Below are 19,936 nucleotides of genomic sequence, written 5' to 3'. Positions count from 1 at the left end.
TTCTACATGGACATGTTGTTCACCTCCAAGTCAGTCTCTCCAGATCTGAATTGGTCTCCTTCTTTCTTAATCTGCTCTTGACTTCAATATTTTGGTAACAGCTTTGCCATCCTCCCAGGAGCAAGAGTGAAGACATTAGTCTTCACTGATGCCCTCTCTCTCTCTAATCCCTCACTTTCAAGCACCCAAGTTCCACTCGAAATTTTGGAGAAAGAGAGAAGCCATTTTGCTTGGTATAGAAACCAAGTTGAGAGGGCAGTGAGGGGTCTTGGGACTTGGCACTCACCCAGTCAAGAGGACAGTCACATCTGGACCAAAGAGGAGGGACAGTCATGCCAGCCCAGAGGCCCTCACAAAGGCAATGGCTTATAAAGGACAGAGAGAGACAAACAACTCAGCTGACATCATTTTCATATTGGGATTTTTTTCTACTCCATTGTTACCTCTTGAGACCTCAGAAATTAGCACCTTCCAGGGGGAGCCAGAGCCACGTAAACACCTGTGTTTGCCATAGACACATGATCTCTAGAACCTTTAAAATGTTTTATTCTTCCTCAACATGTTTCCGAGTACAACCTTCGTGGATATGGCAAAATGCATTTATTTATTTAACAAAAATATTTTTTAGCACTTACTACTGTTAACCTTACAAATAAAAGTCAGTTATTTCACCAGCAAAAATAGGTTTATTCAGGAATAAAAGAGAATTGCAGTTTGGAACAAGCAAGCTATGGCAAAAACCATAGGCTAGTCCAACAAACAAAACAGAGGAATGTTACTTTATGCAGAAGGAGGAAGTTGGAAAGAGTTGTCCCTTGGAGAAAAGCAAGAGTTCAGGGTGATGATGGTTTCTTATTGGCTGAGTTGCTGGGGTAGTCTATTTCTTGTCAGAGATGAAATGTACATCCTTCTCTGTTGGGGCCTGAAATTGATGATTCTTTTCCCTTGAGAATTTTTCTGTTAGTTGACAGGTCTTCTGTAATTGACAGGTCTTCCTATAATTGAGGAAGAGTGGCACAGAGTGAGAGCCCCCCTTCTGGCTTCCAAGCTCCATTTTGGTGATATCTTTCCCTTTATTAATTTACACAATATGCGTCTGCCCTGTTATCAACATTTTATGGAGTTAAATTGAATTTCAGGAAGTCTTAAAGTGCATTAAAGATCACACACAGTGTTGAGGATGGAGTTGGGACTTTGGATTTCTGATTTAGTCCAGCCCATCATCTTGGGAGGGGAAGAGCAGTGACTTGTGACTTCCTATCTTGCCTGCAGCCTGGGGCTGAGAGGAGGGTGGAGCCTGGGCAGAATTTGCTCCTATCTCATCCCTGGAGCAGCAACCCTGGACCTCCATCATCTCACAAGTTCACATCACATCTCCCCCATTAACCATCCTCAAACTCGGCCTCTCTTCTAGCCTCAAACCAATGCCTTGCCCTTTTTCTGCTTCCACTCAATAATCCAGACCCTGTAGCGTCCTGATCCAAAATGTTTCCAACCTTAAGGCCCCCAGTATCATAAAGAAAGATAAAGATTTGGAGTATCTTTTAGACTAAGACTGCCCTACTTTTGCTAACTCCTGAAAGTGGCTTTAGGCATCAAGTACAACTACTAACAATTCTTGTTAAGTAAGAAAGCTTTCCTGCTCGTTTTCTTTTTTTAACGTCAATTTTTAATTTAAATTCTAGTTAGTTAACATATATGGTAAAATTAGTTTCAGGTGTACAATTTAGTGATTTACCCACTGGCTCTAATTAGCAAGTTTGGGAGAAACTCTTTGCAGGATCAATTGAGCAGCTCCATAGTGGCTCAAGGCTATCATAAGCCAAGGAAGAGTTGGCAGGGAATTAGGATAAGTTAGGATCTCTGTTGAGAGCTGTCTGTGGAAGGGAACCTGCAGGTTACAGAGCCCAAAGGGAACCCATTATTGCACCTCCACACTGTTTTCCAGAGTGGCTGTAGCAGCTTGCATTCCCATCAATAGCGTAAGAGTTTCCCCTTTCTCCACAACCTCCCCAGCACTAGTTTTGTCCCTGTCTTATTAATTTTGGCCATTCTAGCTGGTGTAAGGTGGTATCTCATTGTGGTTTTGATTTGTATTTCCCTGATGGCAAGTGATGTTGAACATTTTTTCATGTGTCTGTTAGCCATTTGAATGGTCTTCTTTGGAGAAGTGTCTGTTCATGCCATCTGCCCATTTCTTGACTGGATTATTTCTTTTGCAGCTTTTAAAAAATTATCTTTATATTTTGAGCTTCATTTAATTAATGTACTACTCTTCAAATTTTTATAATGACTTTCTAATATTCTATCATTTGCATTTGCCAAAATTTACCTAACCGCTGGATTGTTTCCAATTTTTCACTTCTATAAATAAAAATGCAAACAAGTCTCTGCATCTCTGATATTTGTCCTATGTTCTAAATAGTTTCTACCCCCAATTTGTGCAAAGATCTTGTCTCATCCATTGATATTCTACATTCTCAAGACTAGATTCCTTGTTACCTTATGACCAAAGTACAAATTACTTAACTATTTATCTTTTATGTAAGGGATAGGGAAAACATGTCTTCTTCATATCCCTCACCAATATTGCTCATACATCATGCCTGTATCTTTGTTTTTTTTATAATAATATTTTTTTATTATATTATGTTAGTCACCATACAGTACATCCCTGGTTTTTGATGTAAAGTTCGATGACTCATTAGTTGTGTATAACACCCAGTGCACCGTGCAATACATGCCCTCCTTACTACCCATCACCGGTCTATCCCATTCCCCCACCCCCCTCCCCTCTGAGGCTCTCAGTTTGTTTCTCAGAGTCCATAGTCTCTCATGCTTCATTCCCCCTTCTGATTACCCCCCTTTCTTTATCTTTGTTTTGAAAGAAGTTTTAAATGGCTTCAAGGCCTATTGACTTATTTGTTAGCATAGGTTTTTCAATTCAGTTAACACTGAAGGAAAAGAAAAGAAGATTCATTAGGTAAACACGTGGCAATTCAAAACCCTCATGTAATAAAGATCCCCTAGTGGGAAGGAAACAAATTCGCTTAAGCGTTTAGAGCATTTCTCTCTGGACTAATGAGGGTGCTGCTGCAGCTGCTGCTGGGGACAGTTGCATCATTTTTACTTAAGATAATAGTGAAATAGAGTTTACTCAATACGATAACCTTACTACAATCTCCAGACTTCAGTTTGCAACAGAACTGAAAAAGTCTACAAAATCTGTTTTTAGGGATGCTTGGGGGGCTCAGTTGGTTGCGTCTGCCTTAGCTCAGGTCATGATCCCTGGGTCCTGGGATGGAGCCCTGCATCGGGCTCCCTGCTCAGCGGTGGCTCTGCTTCTCCCTCTGCCTCTGCTGCCGCTCTGCCTATTTGTGCGCACTCTCTCTCTCTCAAATAAATAAAATCTTTTAAAAACTTTTGAAAAATCTGTTTTTAATTCTTTAATTTGATTAATATACTTTGCCCATGAGTTTTATTTTTAATGTGTTTCATAAATAAAACAACAATATAACAATATTGTGTATGCAGTTGTGTTCTCAGCTTGAGAATTGGAGAATTAGACACAAAGGGTTGTACGATTCCCTTTATATGACATTCTAAAAAAGGCAGCTATGGTGATGGAGACACATCAGTGGTTTCTACGGGGATGGAGAGGGCAACGATGATTGACGACAAAGGGATAGGAGGGAATTTTTGGAGTGATAGCAATATTCTATATCTTCATGGTGGTGATGTATACAACCGAATACATTGGTCAAAACTCATAGACACCTATAAAGGGTAAATTTTACTGTTTGTAAATCATACCTCAACAAAACTGACTTTAAAAAAAAGAATAATAAATCAATAAAGCAAATATCCTACCCACGACACAATTTATGAGATAGAATATTCCATTGCCTTTGGAGACTCCTGTGTTTCCCTCCTTAAGCCTAATCCTTTATCTCCTCACTCAGATAACACTATTCTGAAAAAAAAATATTTAAAAAATCTTTTTATTACATATCTATGATTCTCTAAGCAAAATATTAAGTTTTGCATATATTTGGTCTTTATATAAATGAGATCACTCAATAGTTATTCTTCCTTCGACTTATTTCGCTCAGTGTTTGTGTGGTTCTCCGGTAGTGAGCGCCTGCAACTGCTGCTCATTGGGTTTTTATGGTTGTAAAGCATTGTGTAGTGCGACGATACCACAGTTCATTTGTTTTCTGTCTGAAGGTATTTTGCTTCTCTGAACACTCTTGGACTCATCCCCTGGTGCACACATGCAAGAATTTCTCTACCGTCTCTAATTAGGAATGGAATTTGTGCATCTTCAGATTTAAAGGATAAAATCAAATTCTTTTCCAAAGTGCTGGTACCATTTTATAATCTTATCAGCAGTGTACAAGAATTTTTGTTGCCCTGTATTCTCATCAAAACTGGCTATTATCTCATTTATTCATTTGGACAATGTAGTGAGTATGATACGGTGTCTCCAGTGTGGTTCTCATTTGCATTTACTAGATGACAAATAGGGCTGAGATTCCTTTCCTAATTTCATTGGTCATTTGTGTTTCCTGTGAAATCCTAACTTTTGTCTATTATCTATTGTGAACCTTTTATTTTTTGTACTAGTTGTCGAAGTTTTTGATATGTCTTGGTTTCTCCAGAAATCTCTTCTAGTTTGTAGTTGTCTTTTCACTTAAAAGTTGTTGTCCTGTGATGAGTAGAGGTTTTAAATTTTAATATAGGCAAATGTTAGTCTTTTTTTAATGGTCAATGTTTTTTGGACATCTTTAAGAATGACCGAGCTCCTAGAGGATCATGAAGATATCCCATAGACTATTTTTAAGGTTTTACATTTTAACTCTACAATGTAAGTACCTCACGCACCTGAAGCTGATTTTTGTGTGTGGAGGGAGAAAGACACTGTGTTTTGTTGGTTTTTTTTCCCTCTATAGACACACTGCTTACTGAAAAGTCTTTTTCCTACTGCTCTGGAGGCTACTCATGTCACATATCAAATTTCTACATATTATTTTCAGGCTCCCTAATTCATTCTTTTGTCCATTTCTCTAATTTTGCTCAGGTATGACATGGTCTTAATTACTATACCTTTAAAATATGTTATGATGCCTTATAGGGTGGTCAGGTGCAGCTTCATGAGACAGTAAGAGAGTCATACTGTGGAAGTAGCAGTTTTTAGCTGGAATGGAGTCCAGGGTTGAAAACTAGGCTGACCAGAATGAGCACGACTTGGAGGTGGAGCCCCAGGCTTATCCACTGCATGACAGATACCAGGCACATTATAAGATGGATGGCAAGCATCTGAGAGTGAAAATGTGCTCACTAACTCCTTCCCAAATGGCTAATATACTAAAGGTGGAGCCACTTACAACTGACCAGGAAAGAGCTGGAAAAGACTGGCACCAACATCAAAGTACATCTTGGTGGCAGAGTCACAAGAGTGTATGTGGCAGCAGTCGCTTTTTGAAGCAGTTGGCAGAAGAGGGATGGAAAAGTCACCAAAACCACATTATGGGGTTTGAGTTCCAGCTCTGCTACATTGTAGATGGACAACATCATACGAGTTTCTAAACTTCTCTGAGCCTTAGTTTCTTCTTGTGCGAAGTGGGGCAAATCATGAAACTACATCAAAGAATTATTGGAAGGATTAAGAAAAATAATGCACTAAAATGCAATAGATACTAGTGCTTGCTATCTTATTATTGTTAATACTTGTTGATCCCCTACCAAGTACTTTAAGCATGTTCTTGTATTTAGTTCCTAGACCAACCCTATGTCGTCAGAGAGACTGTTCTCATTTCACAGATGAGAAAACTGAAGCCCACAGGAGTTCAGCAGCTGGTCCTAAGTCATATCATGAATAATTGGAAAGCGAGTCTAACTATAGAACATCCATGCTTTTCATATAACCTGGGCTGCCCTGACAAAGTAGTAGGAACTGGGGGTCCTATCTCTAAAAAAATGCAAGGTCTCCATTATTATGGGCAGTCACTGCTTGAACAGGCAGTAGGGCACTGAGAGAGAACTAGATAACCTCTCCACATTTTCTATTTGTTAATTTTATCACTTGGATCCTTGGTTTCTAAGGATCTGGCCTAAAAGCCGGAGTGGGAGACCCTGGGACCCCATTGTCCCTCCTAACACAACTCAGTTCTACTGCTACTTCCAGAATCATTATGGTACCCCCCCCCATAATGCAATCTCAGTGCCCCTGAGGGGGAAGGTATTGCAATCCTGAGGACTCATTAGGGAACTGAGTTTGCAGAAGGCTTCCCCTTTACCCCTTCCTTGTGCCTCCTCTTGTCGCCAAACCAAGGTGAGCCTGGAAGCTGGCTGCTCTCTGCTCAGAGCTCTACTTTGGGCCAGGAATCTGGGAGAGCAAGGCACTCAGGCTGGACTCTGGTTAAGTCCTAGCTCCACCATTAGCTTCATGGGTGACATTGAAAAGATAAATAGACATTCTAGGGTTGGAAGAGGAAGATAGTGGTGGAGTAGGAGGACCCTAAGCTCACCTCATTCCATGAACACAACTAAATAATTATCTAATCATCCTAAATAATCCAGAAATCGACCTAAAGACTGAAAGAACAAATTCCACAGCTAAAGGGAGAGAAGAGGCCACATCAAAGAAGGTAGGGTGTGCAGAGACATGGTTTAGGGGAGAAATAGATCATGGGTGCTGCAGAGGAGAGGGAGCCATGATCATGGAGAAGAGTGAAAGAGAGGAGCACACAGGAGGATACATAAGGAGAATGTTTCCCCAAAACCATTGGCTTGGAAAATGAGAGGGGCTGAATTTCATGAGTTCTTGCAATCAGTGGGGTTTAAAGTCTGGAGTTTTAAAGGTCAGGAAGCTTGGCTGGAATAGAGCCCAGAGGGCACATTCTATTCCTCGAAGAAAGGCAGGGAAACGACCCAGGGGCAGACAGCATGGAAACAGTGATCTGAAGAACATAAACACAGAGCCACCTGCAGGAAGCAGCACAGTGCCCATACTGGCTGCCTAACTTCCAAACATCAAACACCACTCCCCTGCACTCTGGTGGGACTGCCATTCTCAGTCATGCTTGCCTCAGTCCCAGCATGGCAAGACCCTCCCCCAGAAGACCAGCAGAAACCCCACCCCCACCATGTCTCCTGACCAGAGAGATCGCAGGGCATCCGTTCTGGTAGAAGTCCTGTCAGGTCTCATTTCACAAGCAGATCAGAACACACCTAGTTAAAAGTTGCCATATTCAGGCCAGGGACCAAACACTGCCACTGCAGGCAAGGAGAGCCTCTGCAGATAACTGGCCTAAAGGATAGAGCAGCCAAAACATAACATCAGAACACACACAGCACACATGGGAGACACTCCCCAAAGCACCAGGAATGGGGCACTACAATGACATCTTCTTCATAAGATCATTACTTTCAGGAGCAGGAGACATTTTGGTGGCTTTTCTAACACAGAGAAGAAGGCAGAAACTTAGACAAAATGGCAAGACAGACAAATTTATCCCATATGAAAAACAAGATAAGGCCCGCAACCTAAGTGAAACAGATGTAAGTAACATGTCTGATGGAGAATTTAAAGTGGCAATCATGAAGATACTCACCGGGCTTGAGAAAAGAATAGAAGACATCAGTGAGGGGCACCTGGGTGGCGCAGTCGTTAAGCGTCTGCCTTCGGCTCAGGGCGTGATCCCGGCGTTATGGGATCGAGCCCCACATCAGTCTCTTCTGCTGTGAGCCTGCTTCTTCCTCTCCCACTCCCCCCTGCTTGTGTTCCCTCTCTCGCTGGCTGTCTCTCTCTGTCAAATAAATAAATAAATAAATAAATAAATAAATAAATAAATAAATAAAATTAAAAAAAAAAAGAATAGAAGACATCAGTGAAACCCTGACCACAGATAAAAGAGTAAAAAAAGAATCAATCAGAGATAGAGAGTGCAATAAATGAGATTGGAAACAGGCTTGATGCAATGAACAGCAGACTAAAAGAAGCAGAGGAACAAATTAGTGACCTAGAAGACAAACTAATGGAAGATAATGCAGCTGAATGAAAGAGGAATTATGTGACACAAGAATAGACTTAGGGAACTCAGTGACTCCATCAAATGTAATAATATTTGTATCATAGGAGTTCCAGAAGAAGAAGAGAGAGTAAAGGGGACAGAAAGTTTATTTGAAGAAATAAGAGAAGAAAACTTCTGTAATCTGGAGAAGGAAACGACATCCAGATCCAGGAGGCACATAAACTCCCATCAATGTCAACAAAAGCAGGCCAACACCAAGACATACTGCAATTAAATTTGTGAAATATAGTGATAAAGAAAAAAATTCATAAAAGCAACAAGACAAAAAGTTCTTAACTTACAAGGGAAAACCCATAAGTCTAGCAGGAGATTTCACAATAGAACTTGGCAAGCCAGAAGGGAGTGTCATGATATATTCGACGTGCTGAATAGAAAAAATCTGCACCCAAGAATACTCTATCCAGCAAGGCTATCATTCAGAATAGGAGAGATAGATTTTCCCAGAAAAACAAAAACTAAAGTAGCTCATGATCGTAAACCAGCCCTGCAAGAAATATTAAAGGGGACTCTTTGAGTGTAACGGAGAGGCCAAAATTGACAAAGACAAAAGGATCAGAGAAAATTTCCAGAAATAATTACAAAACAAGTAATAAAATGGCAATAAATACATATCTATCCATAATTACTTTGAATGTAAATGGGCTAAATTCTCCAATCAAAAAACATAGGGTATATGGTGTAAGAGAGTGGTCCAGTTTCATTCTTTTGCATGTTGCTGTCCAGTTTTCTGACACCATTTGTTGAAGAGACTGTCCTTGTCACATTAGATATTCTTTCCTGCTTTGTCAAAGATTAATTGACCATAGAGTTGTGAGTTTATTTCTGGGTTTTCTTTTCTTTTCCATTGATCTATATGTCTATTTTTGTGCCAGTACCATACTGTCTTGATCACTACAGCTTTATAATATAACTTGAAGTCCAGAATTGTGATGCCTCCAGCTTTGCTTTTCTTTTTCAAAATTGCTGTGGCTATTCAGGATCTTTTGTGATTCCTTACAAATTTTAGAATTGCTTGTTCTAGCTCTGTGAAAAATGCTGTTGGTATTTTGATAGGGATTGCATTAAATGTGTAGAAGGCTTTGGGTAGTATAGACTTTAACAATGTATGTTCTTCTGATCCATGAGCATGGAATGTCTTTCCATTTGTTTGTGTTCTTTTCAATTTCTTTCATCAGTGTACCAAAGTTTTCAGAGTACAGGCCTTTCACCTCTTTGGTTAGGTTTATTCCTAAGCTTCTTATTACAGTTTTTGGTGCTATTATAAATGGGATTGATTTCTTAATTTCTCTTTCGGCTGATTTATTATTGGTTTATAGACATACAACAGATTTCTATATGTTGATTCTGTATTGTGCTGCTTTACTGAATTTGTGTTTCAGTTCTAGCAATTATTTGGTGGAGTTTTTTGGATTTTCTATAGAGTATCACGTCATCTGCAAATACTTCTCTTTACTTCTTCCTTACTGATTTGGATGCCTTTTATTTCTTTTTGTTTTCTGATTGCTGTGGCTAGGGCTTCTAATACTACGTTGAATAGAAGTGGTGAGAGTGGACATCCCTGTCTTGTTCGTGACCAAAGAGGAAAACCTCAGTTTTTCCCCTTTTGGGATGATATTAGCTATGGGTTTCTTGTAGATGGCCTCTATTCTGTTGAGGTATATTCCTTCTAAACTTACTTTGTTGAGGGTTTCCATCATAAAGTAATGTTATACTTTGTCAGACGCTTTTTGTGCATCTGTTGAAATGATCATATGGTTCTTATCCTTTCTTTTATTAATGTGGTGTATCACGTTGATTGATTCGTGAATATTGAACCACACTTGCAACTCAGGAATAACTAAAGGAAACAATCAACAAAACTGAAAGGCAACCTACAGAATGGGAAGATATTTGCAAATGACATATCTGGTAAAGGGTTAGTATACAAAACAAATAAAGAACTTATAAAACTCAACACTCAAAAAATGAGTAATCAAATTAAAATTGAGCAGAAGACATGAATAGACTTCTTTAAATTTAAATTCAATTAGGTAACACATACTGTATTATTAGTTTCAGGGGTGGAATTTAGTGATTCATCAGTTGCAAAACACCCAGTGCTCATTACATTAAGTGTCCTCCTCAGTGCCCATCACCCAATTACCCTATCCCCCCCCCACACCTCCTCTCCAGCAACCATCAGTTTGTTTCCTAGAGTTAAGCATCTCTTATGGTTTTCCTCCCTCTCTGTTTTCATCTTATTTTATTTTTCCATCCCTTCCCCTATGTTCATCTGTTTTGTTTCTTAAATTCCACATATGTATGAAATTGTATGGGATTTGTCTTTCTCTAACTTATTTTGCCAATATAATACCCTCTAGTTCCATTCATGTCATTGCAAATGGCAAGACTTCGTTCTTTTTGATGGCTGAGTAATATTCTATATTCTATACAGAATATTCTAATATTCTATACATATACATACACACACACAGGTAAGAACAGGTAAATGGATAAAGAAGATGTGGTAGATATATATATCCTTTATCCATTCATCTGTCAATGGACTTCTGGGATCTTTCCATATTTGGCTACTGTGGACATTGTTGCTATAAACATTGGGGTGCTGGTGCCCCTTCAAATCACTATGTTTGTATCCTGTGGATAAATTCCTAGTAGTGCAATTGCTGGATCATAGGGTCGCTCTATTTTCAACTTTTTGAGGAACCTCCGTACTGTGTTGCAGAGTGGCTGCACCAGTTTGCATTCCCACCAACAGTGTAGGAGAGTTCCTCTTTCTCCACATCCTCACCAACACCTGTTGTTCCCTGACTTGTTAATTTTAGCCAGTGAAAGACATTTTTCCAAAGAAGACATAGAGATGGCCAACAAACACATGAAAAGTTGCTCAATATCAGTGATTGTGAGGGAAATACAAAACAAAACTACAATGAGATATAACTCACGCCTGTCAGAATGGCTAAAATCAACAACATATATATGAATATTACTCAGCCATAAAAAACGAAATCTTGCCATTTGCAATGACATGGAGCTAGAGAATATTGTATTAAGTGAAATAAGTCAGACAACGAGAAACAAATACCATATGATTTCACTCATCTGTGGAATTTCAGAAAAAAAAACAAATGAGCAAAGGGGGAAAAAAGAGAGACAAACCAAGAAACAGACTCTTAACCCTAGAGAACAAACTGATGGTTACCGGAGGGGAGATGGGAGGATGGGTTAAATAGGTGATGGGGATTAAGGAGTGCACTTGTTGTGATGAGCACTGCATAAGTGTTGAATCAGTATATTGTACACCTGAAACTAATACTGCATTGTATTTTAACTAACTGGAAGTTAAATAAAATCGTTTAAAAAAGAAAGAAAAAGAATAGATAGATAAACTTTTTGGACTTCACTGTCTTCTGAGATAAATGGAATTACTAACACCCTCAAGGAACAATATGAGAGGTGGAGTAAGGGGTTAGATGTGAGGCCTTTTTGAGAAAATCAAAAGCATCACAGAGTTGTGAAGCATCATTATTGGGTTCATTAAAGCCTTGGGTTATTTATCAGTCCGTGGCTCCCCAAAGCCCCACTTCTTCCTAGGAGGACTAATTTTTGAGGTCTGCAGGGGATGGCACTGCAGTGGATAAAGTCCCACAGCAGAGATGATCTCATTTCATCTCTCTTTCACTCATTTTCTTATATATGGCCCCTTCCACACTCTCTCAGGCTGGGGCCCGCATAGCACTGCACCCTCTTCACTCCCTTCATCAGAAACTTCTCTGGCTTCTGTACCTGTAACAAGGTGAGTATTCTCTAGGGTCCTCCTTCTGTACCCTAATAATAGATAAGACACTTGAGTTGTTACCAAGCAAGTCAATCCTCCTATTTCACAGAAGATTCAGTAAAGAGAGTCTTGTTTGGGGTAACACATCAAGTGAGAGAAAGGGTTGGCACCCTCCTATGCCAAACCATTTTGCCAACACCTGTCATTCTTGGACAAAGCCTGCCTTTATTGGAGTATGAGAGCATTCATCTAATCCAGTCTCCTGTTGGACCCATTCCTTTGGAAGTAACCTTGGGCCAGACTCCTACATCAGATGGTCGGAGTGTATCTTCATCATCAGGTACATACAGCTTTTAGCTGGAATATCAGAGCAGGGAGCAGTGAACACCCAGCAAGTGTAGCTTGGGGCTCACCCAAGAATGGTTATCTAGGAGGACCTCTGCAGTTGACATGACCATGGTGATCTTGTTTAAGATGGACTTCCTAGGTGCATAGACCAGTAGTCATCATGTTACTGAACGCAAATTCGACTGCCTGTTGCCTGAAAGATCAAAAGACCAGTTTTGATTGGAAAGCAATTTGGCCACCTGAGGAGAAGGCAGACTCTTGTCCAAAGGCCAACTCCCAGGTTTCTGCCTGGGCCCGTGATTTTTAAGGGGGTTTAGGGTAGTTTCTCAGCAAAGGGAGTGCAGTGGTCTGCAGCATTTCTGGATCACATGCAGACTCCGTGGTGCTGGCTATAAATGTTATCTCAGCTCTTGGGGGGGCTGTGCGAGGGGTTTGGTTTCCTGTTTTGTGATGTGCAGGAGTACTGTGTTCTTTCTGCAAAGGAAGGCCAGGTCTACAGATACATAAAGGGAGTTTAGTAAAAGCATTTGTGTGCCCTGAAAAAGAAAATATTTTGCTAATAAAATGCTTAGGGTAATCAGGAAACTGAGGCGGCTTCGAACAGACTTGCTGGCTTCTGTCCTTCGGTCCTTCACTCCTCAACGCCAGTTCTTGGCACATCTCACAGACAGTAAATTAGTTCTCTTACAGATCAAGAGCTTTAGGTCAGCAAGTAAGGAGTGTGTTATCTGGGAGCAAGCTAACCCCTGAGACTGACTGGAGTGCCGTTACAGTCATAAAATCTTGGTGGTGGTTTCACCTCTACAGAGTGAAGGTTACATGGCATGTCTGTGGGGTGTACTCTTCTGGTCTAGACTTATTTATTCATAGCTTCTATCCCCCCCCCCATTGCCAAAGTCTTTGAAGCTGTTTTCATGAAAAGACATTGTATCAGTGAAGGGATTCTTTTAACTACTATCTTAACTGTTCTCAATGCCCCATCTAAAGGGAGCAGAGATTCTTACAGCACTAGTCTGTGCCTTTTACTCAAACTTACACTTCTTCCAAATTCTGTTAATTGTTTCTGGTCTTGCATAAATTCCAGCTTATCCAGAAAATCTTTCCCAACTACTACAGCCCAATCTTATGCCTCCTTTCACCAAAAAGTTTTTGATCTTATGATCATAGTTGCAAAACTGATTCATTTATTTATTTCAGAAATATTGAGCACCTACTGTATGCAAGTGTGACGATAGGCATTGAGAATGCAAAGCTGAGTCAGGTGTAACCTGTCCTGAAGCCACTTACAGTGGGCAGAGGAGTGGTGGAGTCTCTAGAGAGAAATTACTATGCAAGAAAGTCACTGAGAGAAGTGCTGTGAATATGCAATTAAAGTGCTGCGTGAGGTTAGCTGAGGAGCTTCAGATGGGGATCAGGAAAACGTTTATGGAAGAGAAACATTTTAGCTGAGTCAAAGAAGTTGAGCACTTGGAGTTAGCAAGAGGACATTCCAGCTAAAATAAACAGTTTGAGCAAAGATAGGGAAGTATGAGATCAGAGTGTGACACCTTATAAAGCGCAAGTTCATGTAGATTCGAGAGGACAACTGGGAGGCAGTTTGATTGTTCTTTAATTATGCAATATGTGTGGAGAGCTGCTTTGCTCTTATCGATGTCAAACTACACAGTATCTACTGAATGAGTCTAGGTCTATAATTAGACCACAAGGTGATTCAACAGGAATCATGGATTTCTGAGCTTCCAAATGACCTTAGTGATGAGAGAGCAGAAGATTATCTTAGGACAGGCAGAAGCTGAAACCCCACAACACCCCCCCCCAAGTGATTAATGCGACATTCCTTGGGCACTCCGGGCTGCCTTAAAAGAAAAACAAATAGGTAATTTATGGAGATCCGCAGTCCTGCAGGATATGAGTCTCCCTCAGTTTACAAAAGTCTTAGCAATTTACAAGAACAAAGCATTTCTATCAATGGTCTAGCTTCCAGAAGGGAATGTAAACACAATTAAATGTCCTTATAATCTGCTGTCCATTGACAGATACTTGAAGCAGGCAAAGTGTGATGCTCCTCCAGGACACTCCCAATTATCTTACTGTTAATGCCTTACTAGGAGGCAAAACAACCTTAATTTGACAATGGCAAGGCCTCTTGTATCCTGTGAGTCGTCTTTAACATATGAAAGTTCTTTCTCAAAACCTCCCTTTTCCTCACCTCCCCCAACCCCATAGTATATAATCAGCCACCCCTCACAACCCTGGTGAGGCAGCTCTTTCTGCCACGGGTCCTGTCCCCGTGCTTTAATAAACCACCATTTTGCACCAGACGTCTCAAGAATTCTTTCTTGGTCGTTGGCCGGAAGACACCCCACCGAACCTCACCAGTATTCCAAAACCACATCACTTAGGAGACACTACATCAAATTTCTCACCCACGTGGAATCATCTATGCAGCATCCCCTAAAACTGACAGCCACTAATACAGAGATCTAATTCGGATTCTGGCATTGAGGTTTTCACCAACTATCCTTGCATGTCTACAGCTGCTGTGCTGCCTTAATTGCACATGTAAAATGAACCTGTATAGAAAAGAGGATTTCTGCAGGATCTAAAGGGGTCAGGAGAGCATGAGATGGAAAAAGAGAATGAGGGGCCATTAGGGTGGTTTCCAGGGACTGTTCAGACAGGGCAAGAGGACATTTGTGACAAGGATGTTGCAAGATATTCTAAACTCCTGTAATTTTCCTGTATTTGTCATTGTTTTTACATACTACAATATAATTATCAGAAAATTATAATTATCAGAAAACCTCTTAACATGAGAAGGAACGAAGTTCTTATTTTGAGAGAATAGGAATAATGGGTGATGATTATGATGGCAGAGGGAAGACTGGGGTTGGGAGGAATGGCAGCCTGCCATCAGCTAGAGGAAGACCATAAGGTACAGCATTGAAGAGGCATGGAAAGCAGGGTGGTTTCCTCTGGGCAAAATGGGCTGTCTTTGGATGAAACGGAAAGCAGAGGGCTGGGAGGCAGACTGTTGGTGCCTGAGAAGTGTCCCCACAGACCTGCACTCATGAGAGACCCAAGGTTCTCTTACATTTGGTGACAGATTGAGAAAACCTGAATCAGGAAGACATCAGAGAAAAGGCCCTCACAGGATACATGAGGGAGGAGAGCTCCAGAATGAACTCTGTGGTTGGTAGGATGCAGAATGAAGGGAGGCAGGTGCTGACTGTAACCACGACCACAGAGCCTGCTTGTTGGAGAGCTACTTACCACAGGTGTGTGAGCCTGAAAGCGTGAGGTCCACAAGGCACAGGTGGGCTACAGAATAGGTTTCTCAGTCAGAAGAGTGCATCCAGGGACACCTGGGTGGCTCAGCAGGTTAAGCAACTGTCTTCTGCTCAGGTCATGATCTCAGGGTCCTGGGATCGAGCCCCACGTCAGACTCCCTGCTCAGTGAGGAGCCCGCTTCTTCCTCTGCCCCTCTCCCCCTCCCCAGCTTGTCCCCTCTGGCTCTCGCTTCCGCTCTCTCTCAAATAAATAAATACAATTTAAAAAAGAAGAAGAAGAAGAGGACACCCAGGGCAGCCCTAAAGACATGGATTCTTCCATCCCTCAGAAAGTGTCAGGAAATGCCCCTTGGGGGCTTGGTTGGAAGCAGCCAATTTGGGCTGGTCAAACCAGTGGACAAATTTCTGGTGTCCTCATACAAATCCTTTTCTGATAGCCTCAGAGTTATTTGGGGTAGCAAGCATACAATGGGCTGGCCCAGGATTAGGTACTTTTTTAAAAAATAGAAAACCAGACAGTTTATAAGTATATTCAGTGTTCACTCTAATCCCAACAACTCCAGCCCCACAATGCTCCACCGTAGTTTCCTCTTTAGTAAAATGAGGAAGTAGATACCCTGCAAGATGTCAACCAACTTCGTACTTCTTTGACTCAATGACACTATATACAGGGTGTACTGATTACAGCTTCGTGCACTGAGGAGGCCATGCTGAGGGTGAGGGTTCTAGTCAAAATATTTAACAAGTACCAGGCTGGTAATTTCCACCAGTGGATTCCAGCTGAATATTACTCTGGATGTGGGCCTCCCACCATGACTCAGGATCTACATTACTGATGGAAAATTGACATTGTGTCTTGAATTTTAAAGTATTCCTCAGTATTTAGGAACCTATCTTCATAATTCTTATATCATAATACAGTTGTCAAAATCACAACTTTTAATTATTATTATCTGTGATGTGTTTAATTATAATTTTAAAAATCCCTAAATATTTCCAGGTACCAATGTTACCAGGTTACTATATTTTAAAAGTTCCATCAAAAAACAGAAAAAAGTCAAAGGAATCAGTTTAATGAGTAGAAGATAAATACAGTCTTAAAACATTCATCTTCTGCTAAAACATGCACACAGAGAATAAAAGAGACCATAAACTTCCACTGATGGTTACCGCATAAATTAATGTGGGCAGAAGCTGGTAAGCAAGTCTGCTATTTCACTACAAGTGGGTTGTAATTGTAAAGGAAGTAAAATGAAGCAAGGGTTATTTCATTACTTCACGGAGCAGTGAGGCAAATCAAGATGGAAGATGGGTGTACCACTCTAAACCTTTAACCTGCTGGGTAGGAGCTCCCTGAACCTTCTGGAAACGTGACAGAGAGGAGGAGCCCTTGAGCTGTTATTGCTGGCCTTTAAAGATCTCTGTAATCTGGAGGAAACAGATCATTAAAAATATATTTAGTATTATAAAAGTAATCAGATTTATTGTAGATCATTTAAAAGCAAAAGAAAAGTGGAAAAAAAGAATTAAAATTCTCCCGTATTCCTACCAGTCAGTGGAATTGAGAGATGTTTATTTTGGGTCTTTTTTCTAGGTGCTTACATATACGATTCAGGTATAAATTCACTTTCTGCTTCATGCTTCATTTTATATTATAAGATTTCATCTTACTCTTGGGACTTTTGGGTTTTATAGCTGATTGTCAGGAGCAGATAGTATACCAAAGACATTTGATTTATTTTTGGTCTGCTGCCTTTCACTTCCTAATTCTGTTTATCTTGACATTTTTCTTGCTTCTTTGCCATATATTTATTCCTTTGTAATATACTTACAACATTCTTCTGTTGTTTCTATTTTACTACCTATTCACTTTTACTTTTAGCATCATATTTTCCCAAATCTCTTCACACAGGTTGTTGGGAGGACCTCATTCCTTAATTCTAGGGAACACTGGAAGAAAGGATTTATATATCTTTCACAAGAAGGGGGAATACCGAGGTAGTTGTGGTGTAACGCACCTGGAACTTGGATGAGGGCAATGAGGTGAAGACGAGGGTTAATGAGTGAGGTGTGCCTAAGGAGTGGACAAATAACCACTAGGGACACTTCGAAATTTAGCCTCGGGCTTAGCATTTGAGAGTGAGTTGATACAATTTTCTTGAATAGCTAAGTTGCGAACACTGATCCCTTTCAGGGACCCATGGACCCAGAATCCAGGACCAATGGAACAGCTGTTACTGAGTTCATCCTGCTGGGCTTGGTGGAGACATCACAGATACGACCAGTTGTCTTTGTAGTCTTCCTCTTTGCCTACCTGGTCACAGTTGGAGGCAACCTCAGCATCCTGGCTGCCATCTTGGTAGAGCCCAAACTCCACACCCCCATGTACTTCTTCCTGGGGAACCTATCAGTGCTGGATGTTGGGTGCATCACCGTCACTGTTCCCTCCATGTTAGCTCGTCTCCTGTCCCACAAGCATACAATTCCTTATGGAGCCTGTCTCACCCAACTTTTCTTCTTTCATCAGTTGGCTGGTGTGGACTGCTTCCTGCTGACAGCCATGGCCTATGACCGATTCCTGGCCATCTGCCGGCCCCTCACCTACAGCACCCGAATGAACCAGGCAGTCCAGAGGATATTGGTGGCTGTGTCCTGGGCTTTAGCTTTCACCAATGCACTGACCCACACAGTAGCCATAGCCACACTCAACTTTTGTGGTCCCAATGTGATCAATCACTTCTACTGTGACCTCCCACAGCTCTTCCACCTGTCCTGTTCCAGCACCCAACTCAATGAGCTGCTGCTCTTTGGACTGGGTATCCTCATGGCAGGTGCACCTGTGATTCTCATTGTCACCTCCTACATCCATGTGGTAGCTGCAGTCCTACGAATCCGCTCTGCTGAGGGCAGAAAGAAAGCTTTCTCCACATGTGGCTCCCACCTCACTGTGGTGGGCATATTCTATGGGACAGGTGTCTTCAGCTACATGAGGCTGGGCTCAGTGGAGGCCTCAGACAAGGACAAAGGGATTGGCATCCTCAACACTGTCATCAGCCCCATGCTGAACCCACTCATCTACAGCCTCCGGAACCCTGATGTGCAGGGGGCTCTGCGGCAGGTGTTCACGGGGAAGCGAGCCCTTGTATGAGGAGTGTATCAGAAGGGTAGAACTACAGCAAGTGTTTCCTGTCTCTCCTAGATCCTTGAGCAAAATGACTTTTGTTGAGAAGTAAGACTTCTTGTTCCCCAAGGAGGCTCTACCTGGTAATGTGTCTACAGATTCTGTAGACCAAAATCCTTGGCTAGTTGCCTTTTCGTCCTAGTTACCCTTTCCACTCCAGTTGGAGCTAGAACCCAGGACGCTCTGCATTCTGGGAGACTCATGGTCCTACAGGCAGGACCCTTTGTTTATTTTCTGCTGATGTCCCTAAAAATACTCCAGCAAAGATTCTCTGCAAACTGGAATATGGAAAGTCACAGCTTGGTACCAAGTATTAGTACATCCTCCCATCTGGCTTCCCCTGAAACAGCTTCCCCAACTTGTTCTGACACCAGGATCCCACACAAGATTCTAGACTTAGTACAGTATAATTTGAGACATTGAGTACTCTGTCTACATTGCAAGATTCTAGGGTATTTAACAGTGAAGAGTTTATACTTCCTTTGGTACTTCTTATTTTTTTCTAAAATGGAAATATCATTCATTGGTTTTAAATTTCCCATTAGAATTTATGTTTATAAAAATGAGAACAAAACAAAATTTTACCAGTGGAAAATGAAAGTCAAATCTTTACCGTCTCTATCCAAGCCCTTCATAATTCAATTTCCAGAAGAAACCACTGTTAAGAATTTGGTGCTTCCCTTCTAGTTTTTTATACATATATAAATACATTTACATATTTTTTATCAATATAATAATATTTACGTGTATGTCATATCTATAAGGGCATGTCATGCCATGTCTTTTTTTGTTTACCCATTACTTGGTAGACTTTATTCTCTATCAAAATATTTAAAAACTTACCTTACTTATTTTAATACCTGCCTAATGTTAATTTATGAGTTAACCATAATTTACTTAACCATATTTCTTCTGATGGTTTATATTGTTTCTAGAGTTACTATAATTACGATTGATAATATAAATAATATTCTTCAAAGATGTGTTTTTATTATCTTGCAAGCATTTCAATAAGTTCTAATTAGTAAGATTCCTGAGTCGAAAAAAATAAAAACAGGTGTATATATATATATATATATTTCCCCTGATCCCACAAAAAATTCACTCTTTTATTGTTACAATGGTTAGTGAGACTTCTTGCTCCCCACAACTTTGTTAACAGTAGCTATTATAAATAAATTCTTCTGTTTCTTGACATTATAATGGTTGAAAAATACTAATTATTATTTTAATAATTGCATTT

General features: G+C 40.7%; 2 protein-coding genes across 2 annotated transcripts in view; both read left to right on the top strand.

Annotated features, from left to right (window-relative positions):
- The first annotated feature begins 17,712 nt into the window (after positions 1 to 17,712).
- LOC103667377 (olfactory receptor 3A2-like) lies at positions 17,713 to 18,835 on the top strand. Its single transcript, XM_008695529.2, has one exon. The coding sequence runs from the start codon at positions 17,713 to 17,715 to the stop codon at positions 18,658 to 18,660; it is 948 nt and encodes a 315-aa protein (XP_008693751.2). The 3' UTR covers positions 18,661 to 18,835.
- A 143-nt stretch (positions 18,836 to 18,978) lies between these two features.
- Positions 18,979 to 19,936, top strand: part of LOC121104906 (olfactory receptor 3A2-like) — a 1,822-nt gene continuing 864 nt past the window's right edge. The window contains exon 1 of the mRNA XM_040639840.1: positions 18,979 to 18,996. Coding sequence (XP_040495774.1) covers positions 18,979 to 18,996 — 18 coding nt within the window. The remainder of the gene's footprint in view (positions 18,997 to 19,936) is intronic.

Source organism: Ursus maritimus, unplaced genomic scaffold (assembly GCF_017311325.1).
Source record: "Ursus maritimus isolate PB19 unplaced genomic scaffold, ASM1731132v1 scaffold_24, whole genome shotgun sequence".
Classification (NCBI taxonomy): Eukaryota; Metazoa; Chordata; class Mammalia; order Carnivora; family Ursidae; genus Ursus; species Ursus maritimus.
Note: the sequence above shows the minus strand (reverse complement) of the source record. Positions and strands in the feature narration are given on the sequence as shown.